At 49.5% G+C, this 7,190-nt stretch overlaps 1 protein-coding gene across 1 annotated transcript in view; it reads right to left on the reverse strand.

The window, feature by feature from the left end:
- trpm2 (transient receptor potential cation channel, subfamily M, member 2) overlaps positions 1–783 on the reverse strand; it is a gene marked incomplete at both ends in the record, with an annotated part of 35,421 nt that extends 34,638 nt beyond the window's left edge. The window contains 2 exons of the mRNA XM_038984212.1: positions 306–438; positions 616–783. Of these exons, the coding sequence (XP_038840140.1) occupies positions 306–438; positions 616–783 (301 nt within the window). The remainder of the gene's footprint in view (positions 1–305; positions 439–615) is intronic.
- Between the last annotated feature and the right edge of the window lie 6,407 nt (positions 784–7,190).

Genomic DNA, 7,190 nt, shown 5'->3' on the forward strand with positions numbered 1-7,190 from the left:
AGTATGTCTCAGTGTGAAGGCTACTGTACCGATAGTTAATAAGGACAGTATGTCTCAGTGTGAAGGCTACTGTACTGATGGTTAATAAGGACAGTATGTCTCAGTGTGTGGGCTACTGTACCGATAGTTAATAAGGACAGTATGTCTCAGTGTGAAGGCTACTGTACTGATGGTTAATAAGGACAGTATGTCTCAGTGTGTGGGCTACTGTACCGATAGTTAATAAGGACAGTATGTCTCAGTGTGTGGGCTACTGTACCGATAGTTAATAAGGACAGTATGTCTCAGTGTGTGGGCTACTGTACCGATGGCGTGTCTCTCATAGTGTTTGGCCAGTTCTCTCATCTCCTCCGCCTCATCCTCCTCTTCCGCTCCTTCCTCAGCCAACTTCTTCAGGATCTTACTAGCGGCCAGAGCTGCTGACATACAGTCCCGGGACTGCACACAACAAACAAACATGATAAGAGTAATAATGGTTTTTTAATCATATATTCTAATTTAGTCTTTTTCAAGCATTTTGCTTTAACTGCAGAATGAATACTTTGGGATAACTAGATAACTACACCAGACAGTCAGTTCCATATTTAGACTGCCCTGCACTGGTTCCTACTCTACCTGCTCCCAGGCAATCTCAGCCAGCTCTTTCTTATTCTGCAGGATGGCCCAGAGGAAAAGGTCTCCGCCTGGGTCTCTGAAGGTCTCCTCGCCCCTTTCTGAATCTCTCCCTGGTCCTCTGTCTGGGTCTGGCGAGGCCTGGAGCTCCAGCTGCTCTTTGGGTGGCAGCTAACACAGAACAAATAGGTAGGTCAGTAGGCAGCTAACACATAGCAGATAGGTGGGTCAGTAGGCAACTAACACAGAGCAGATAGGTGGGTCAGTAGGCAACTAACACAGAGCAGATAGGTGGGTCAGTAGGCAACTAACACAGAGCAGATAGGTGGGTCAGTAGGCAACTAACACAGAGCAGATATGTGGGTCAGTAGGCAGCTAGCACAGAGCAGATAGGTGGGTCAGTAGGCAGCTAAAACAGAGCAGATAGGTGGGTCAGTAGGCAGCTAACACAGAACAGATAGGTAGGTCAGTAGGCAGCTAACACAGAGCAGATAGGTGGGTCAGTAAGCAACTAACACAGAGCAGATAGGTGGGTCAGTAGGCAGCTAACACAGAGCAGATAGGTGGGTCAGTAGGCAGCTAAAACAGAACAGATAGGTGGGTCAGTAGGCAGCTAACACAGAGCAGATAGGTGGGTCAGTAGGCAGCTAAAACAGAGCAGATAGGTGGGTCAGTAGGCAGCTAACACAGAGCAGATAGGTGGGTCAGTAGGCAGCTAACACAGAGCAGATAGGTGGGTCAGTAGGCAGCTAAAACAGAGCAGATAGGTGGGTCAGTAGGCAGCTAAAACAGAGCAGATAGGTGGGTCAGTAGGCAGCTAAAACAGAGCAGATAGGTGGGTCAGTAGGCAGCTAAAACAGAGCAGATAGGTAGGTCAGTAGGCAGCTAAAACAGAGCAGATAGGTGGGTCAGTAGGCAGCTAGCACAGAGCAGATAGGTGGGTCAGTAGGCAGCTAGCACAGAACAGATAGGTAGGTCAGTAGGCAGCTAACACAGAGCAGATAGGTAGGTCAGTAGGCAGCTAACACAGAACAGATAGGTGGGTCAGTTGGCAGCTAAAACAGAGCAGATAGGTGGGTCAGTAGGCAGCTAAAACAGAACAGATAGGTGGGTCAGTAGGCAGCTAAAACAGAGCAGATAGGTGGGTCAGTAGGCAGCTAAAACAGAGCAGATAGGTGGGTCAGTTGTCAGCTAACACAGAGCAGATAGGTGGGTCAGTTGGCAGCTAACACAGAGCAGATAGGTGGGTCAGTAGGCAGCTAACACAGAACAAATAGGTGGGTCAGTAGGCAGCTAACACAGAACAGATAGGTAGGTCAGTAGGCAGCTAGCACAGAGCAGATAGGTGGGTCTGTAGGCAGCTAACACAGAACAGATAGGTGGGTCAGTAGGCAGCTAACACAGAGCAGATAGGTGGGTCTGTAGGCAGCTAACACAGAGCAGATAGGTGGGTCAGTAGGCAGCTAAAACAGAACAGATAGGTGGGTCAGTAGGCAGCTAACACAGAGCAGATAGGTGGGTCAGTAGGCAGCTAAAACAGAGCAGATAGGTGGGTCAGTTGTCAGCTAACACAGAGCAGATAGGTGGGTCAGTTGGCAGCTAACACAGAGCAGATAGGTGGGTCAGTAGGCAGCTAACACAGAACAAATAGGTGGGTCAGTAGGCAGCTAACACAGAACAGATAGGTAGGTCAGTAGGCAGCTAGCACAGAGCAGATAGGTGGGTCAGTAGGCAGCTAAAACAGAACAGATAGGTGGGTCAGTAGGCAGCTAACACAGAGCAGATAGGTGGGTCAGTAGGCAGCTAACACAGAGCAGATAGGTGGGTCAGTTGGCAGCTAAAACAGAGCAGATAGGTGGGTCAGTAGGCAGCTAAAACAGAGCAGATAGGTGGGTCAGTAGGCAGCTAAAACAGAGCAGATAGGTGGGTCAGTAGGCAGCTAAAACAGAGCAGATAGGTGGGTCAGTTGGCAGCTAAAACAGAACAGATAGGTGGGTCAGTAGGCAGCTAAAACAGAGCAGATAGGTGGGTCAGTTGGCAGCTAAAACAGATAGGTGGGTCAGTAGGCAGCTAACACAGAACAGATAGGTAGGTCAGTAGGCAGCTAAAACAGAGCAGATAGGTGGGTCAGTAGGCAGCTAACACAGAACAGATAGGTAGGTCAGTAGGCAGCTAACACAGAGCAGATAGGTGGGTCAGTAGGCAGCTAACACAGAACAGATAGGTGGGTCAGTAGGCAGCTAAAACAGAGCAGATAGGTGGGTCAGTAGGCAGCTAACACAGAACAGATAGGTAGGTCATTAGGCAGCTAACACAGAGCAGATAGGTGGGTCAGTAGGCAGCTAAAACAGAACAGATAGGTAGGTCAGTAGGCACCTAACACAGAGCAGATAGGTGGGTCAGTAGGCAGCTAGCACAGAACAGATAGGTGGGTCAGTAGGCAGCTAAAACAGAACAGATAGGTGGGTCAGTAGGCAGCTAAAACAGAGCAGATAGGTGGGTCAGTAGGCAGCTAAAACAGAGCAGATAGGTAGGTCAGTAGGCAGCTAAAACAGAACAGATAGGTGGGTCAGTTGGCAGCTAAAACAGAACAGATAGGTGGGTCAGTTGGCAGCTAAAACAGAGCAGATAGGTGGGTCAGTAGGCAGCTAACACAGAGCAGATAGGTGGGTCAGTAGGCAGCTAAAACAGAGCAGATAGGTGGGTCAGTAGGCAGCTAAAACAGAACAGATAGGTGGGTCAGTAGGCAGCTAACACAGAACAGATAGGTGGGTCAGTAGGCAGCTAACACAGAGCAGATAGGTGGGTCAGTAGGCAGCTAAAACAGAGCAGATAGGTGGGTCAGTAGGCAGCTAAAACAGAACAGATAGGTGGGTCAGTAGGCAGCTAACACAGAGCAGATAGGTGGGTCAGTAGGCAGCTAAAACAGAGCAGATAGGTGGGTCAGTAGGCAGCTAAAACAGAACAGATAGGTGGGTCAGTAGGCAGCTAACACAGAACAGATTGGTGGGTCAGTAGGCAGCTAACACAGAGCAGATAGGTGGGTCTGTAGGCAGCTAAAACAGAGCAGATAGGTGGGTCAGTAGGCAGCTAAAACAGAACAGATAGGTAGGTCAGTAGGCAGCTAAAACAGAGCAGATAGGTGGGTCTGTAGGCAGCTAAAACAGAGCAGATAGGTGGGTCAGTAGGCAGCTAAAACAGAACAGATAGGTGGGTCTGTAGGCAGCTAAAACAGAGCAGATAGGTGGGTCAGTAGGCAGCTAACACAGAGCAGATAGGTGGGTCAGTAGGCAGCTAACACAGAGCAGATAGGTAGGTCAGTAGGCAGCTAACACAGAACAGATAGGTGGGTCTGTAGGCAGCTAAAACAGAGCAGATAGGTGGGTCAGTAGGCAGCTAAAACAGAGCAGATAGGTGGGTCAGTAGGCAGCTAACACAGAACAGATAGGTAGGTCAGTAGGCAGCTAACACAGAGCAGATAGGTGGGTCAGTAGGCAGCTAACACAGAACAGATAGGTGGGTCAGTAGGCAGCTAAAACAGAGCAGATAGGTGGGTCAGTAGGCAGCTAACACAGAACAGATAGGTAGGTCATTAGGCAGCTAACACAGAGCAGATAGGTGGGTCAGTAGGCAGCTAAAACAGAACAGATAGGTAGGTCAGTAGGCACCTAACACAGAGCAGATAGGTGGGTCAGTAGGCAGCTAGCACAGAACAGATAGGTGGGTCAGTAGGCAGCTAAAACAGAACAGATAGGTGGGTCAGTAGGCAGCTAAAACAGAGCAGATAGGTGGGTCAGTAGGCAGCTAAAACAGAGCAGATAGGTAGGTCAGTAGGCAGCTAAAACAGAACAGATAGGTGGGTCAGTTGGCAGCTAAAACAGAACAGATAGGTGGGTCAGTTGGCAGCTAAAACAGAGCAGATAGGTGGGTCAGTAGGCAGCTAACACAGAGCAGATAGGTGGGTCAGTAGGCAGCTAAAACAGAGCAGATAGGTGGGTCAGTAGGCAGCTAAAACAGAACAGATAGGTGGGTCAGTAGGCAGCTAACACAGAGCAGATAGGTGGGTCAGTAGGCAGCTAAAACAGAGCAGATAGGTGGGTCAGTAGGCAGCTAAAACAGAACAGATAGGTGGGTCAGTAGGCAGCTAACACAGAGCAGATAGGTGGGTCAGTAGGCAGCTAAAACAGAGCAGATAGGTGGGTCAGTAGGCAGCTAAAACAGAACAGATAGGTGGGTCAGTAGGCAGCTAACACAGAACAGATAGGTGGGTCAGTAGGCAGCTAACACAGAGCAGATAGGTGGGTCTGTAGGCAGCTAAAACAGAGCAGATAGGTGGGTCTGTAGGCAGCTAAAACAGAACAGATAGGTGGGTCAGTAGGCAGCTAAAACAGAGCAGATAGGTGGGTCAGTTGGCAGCTAAAACAGAACAGATAGGTGGGTCAGTAGGCAGCTAAAACAGAGCAGATAGGTGGGTCAGTAGGCAGCTAAAACAGAACAGATAGGTGGGTCAGTAGGCAGCTAAAACAGAGCAGATAGGTGGGTCAGTAGGCAGCTAAAACAGAACAGATAGGTAGGTCAGTAGGCAGCTAACACAGAACAGATAGGTGGGTCTGTAGGCAGCTAAAACAGAGCAGATAGGTGGGTCAGTAGGCAGCTAAAACAGAACAGATAGGTGGGTCTGTAGGTAGCTAAAACAGAGCAGATAGGTGGGTCAGTAGGCAGCTAACACAGAACAGATAGGTAGGTCAGTAGGCAGCTAAAACAGAGCAGATAGGTGGGTCTGTAGGCAGCTAAAACAGAGCAGATAGGTGGGTCAGTAGGCAGCTAAAACAGAGCAGATAGGTGGGTCAGTAGGCAGCTAACACAGAACAGATAGGTGGGTCAGTAGGCAGCTAACACAGAGCAGATAGGTGGGTCAGTAGGCAGCTAACACAGAGCAGATAGGTGGGTCTGTAGGCAGCTAAAACAGAGCAGATAGGTGGGTCTGTAGGCAGCTAACACAGAACAGATAGGTGGGTCAGTAGGCAGCTAAAACAGAGCAGATAGGTGGGTCAGTAGGCAGCTAACACAGAACAGATAGGTGGGTCAGTAGGCAGCTAACACAGAACAGATAGGTGGGTCAGTAGGCAGCTAAAACAGAGCAGATAGGTGGGTCAGTAGGCAGCTAAAACAGAGCAGATAGGTAGGTCAGTAGGCAGCTAACACAGAGCAGATAGGTGGGTCAGTAGGCAGCTAGCACAGAACAGATAGGTGGGTCAGTAGGCAGCTAAAACAGAACAGATAGGTGGGTCAGTAGGCAGCTAAAACAGAGCAGATAGGTGGGTCAGTTGGCAGCTAAAACAGAACAGATAGGTGGGTCAGTTGGCAGCTAAAACAGAGCAGATAGGTGGGTCAGTAGGCAGCTAACACAGAGCAGATAGGTGGGTCAGTAGGCAGCTAAAACAGAACAGATAGGTGGGTCAGTAGGCAGCTAACACAGAGCAGATAGGTGGGTCAGTAGGCAGCTAGCACAGAGCAGATAGGTGGGTCTGTAGGCAGCTAAAACAGAACAGATAGGTGGGTCAGTAGGCAGCTAAAACAGAACAGATAGGTGGGTCAGTAGGCAGCTAAAACAGAGCAGATAGGTGGGTCAGTAGGCAGCTAAAACAGAGCAGATAGGTGGGTCAGTAGGCAGCTAACACAGAACAGATAGGTGGGTCAGTAGGCAGCTAAAACAGAGCAGATAGGTGGGTCAGTAGGCAGCTAACACAGAGCAGATAGGTAGGTCAGTAGGCAGCTAAAACAGAGCAGATAGGTGGGTCAGTAGGCAGCTAACACAGAACAGATAGGTAGGTCAGTAGGCAGCTAACACAGAGCAGATAGGTGGGTCAGTAGGCAGCTAACACAGAACAGATAGGTAGGTCAGTAGGCAGCTAACACAGAACAGATAGGTGGGTCAGTAGGCAGCTAACACAGAGCAGATAGGTGGGTCAGTAGGCAGCTAACACAGAGCAGATAGGTGGGTCAGTAGGCAGCTAAAACAGAGCAGATAGGTGGGTCAGTAGGCAGCTAAAACAGAACAGATAGGTGGGTCAGTAGGCAGCTAACACAGAACAGATAGGTGGGTCAGTAGGCAGCTAACACAGAGCAGATAGGTGGGTCTGTAGGCAGCTAAAACAGAGCAGATAGGTGGGTCTGTAGGCAGCTAACACAGAACAGATAGGTAGGTCAGTAGGCAGCTAACACAGAGCAGATAGGTGGGTCAGTAGGCAGCTAACACAGAACAGATAGGTGGGTCAGTAGGCAGCTAAAACAGAGCAGATAGGTGGGTCAGTAGGCAGCTAAAACAGAGCAGATAGGTGGGTCAGTAGGCAGCTAACACAGAAACAGATAGGTGGGTCAGTAGGCAGCTAACACAGAGCAGATAGGTGGGTCAGTAGGCAGCTAACACAGAACAGATAGGTGGGTCAGTAGGCAGCTAACACAGAGCAGATAGGTGGGTCAGTAGGCAGCTAACACAGAGCAGATAGGTGGGTCAGTAGGCAGCTAAAACAGAGCAGATAGGTGGGTCAGTAGGCAGCTAAAACAGAACAGATAGG

The sequence above is a fragment of the Salvelinus namaycush genome, unplaced genomic scaffold (assembly GCF_016432855.1).
Source record: "Salvelinus namaycush isolate Seneca unplaced genomic scaffold, SaNama_1.0 Scaffold2217, whole genome shotgun sequence".
Classification (NCBI taxonomy): domain Eukaryota; kingdom Metazoa; phylum Chordata; class Actinopteri; order Salmoniformes; family Salmonidae; genus Salvelinus; species Salvelinus namaycush.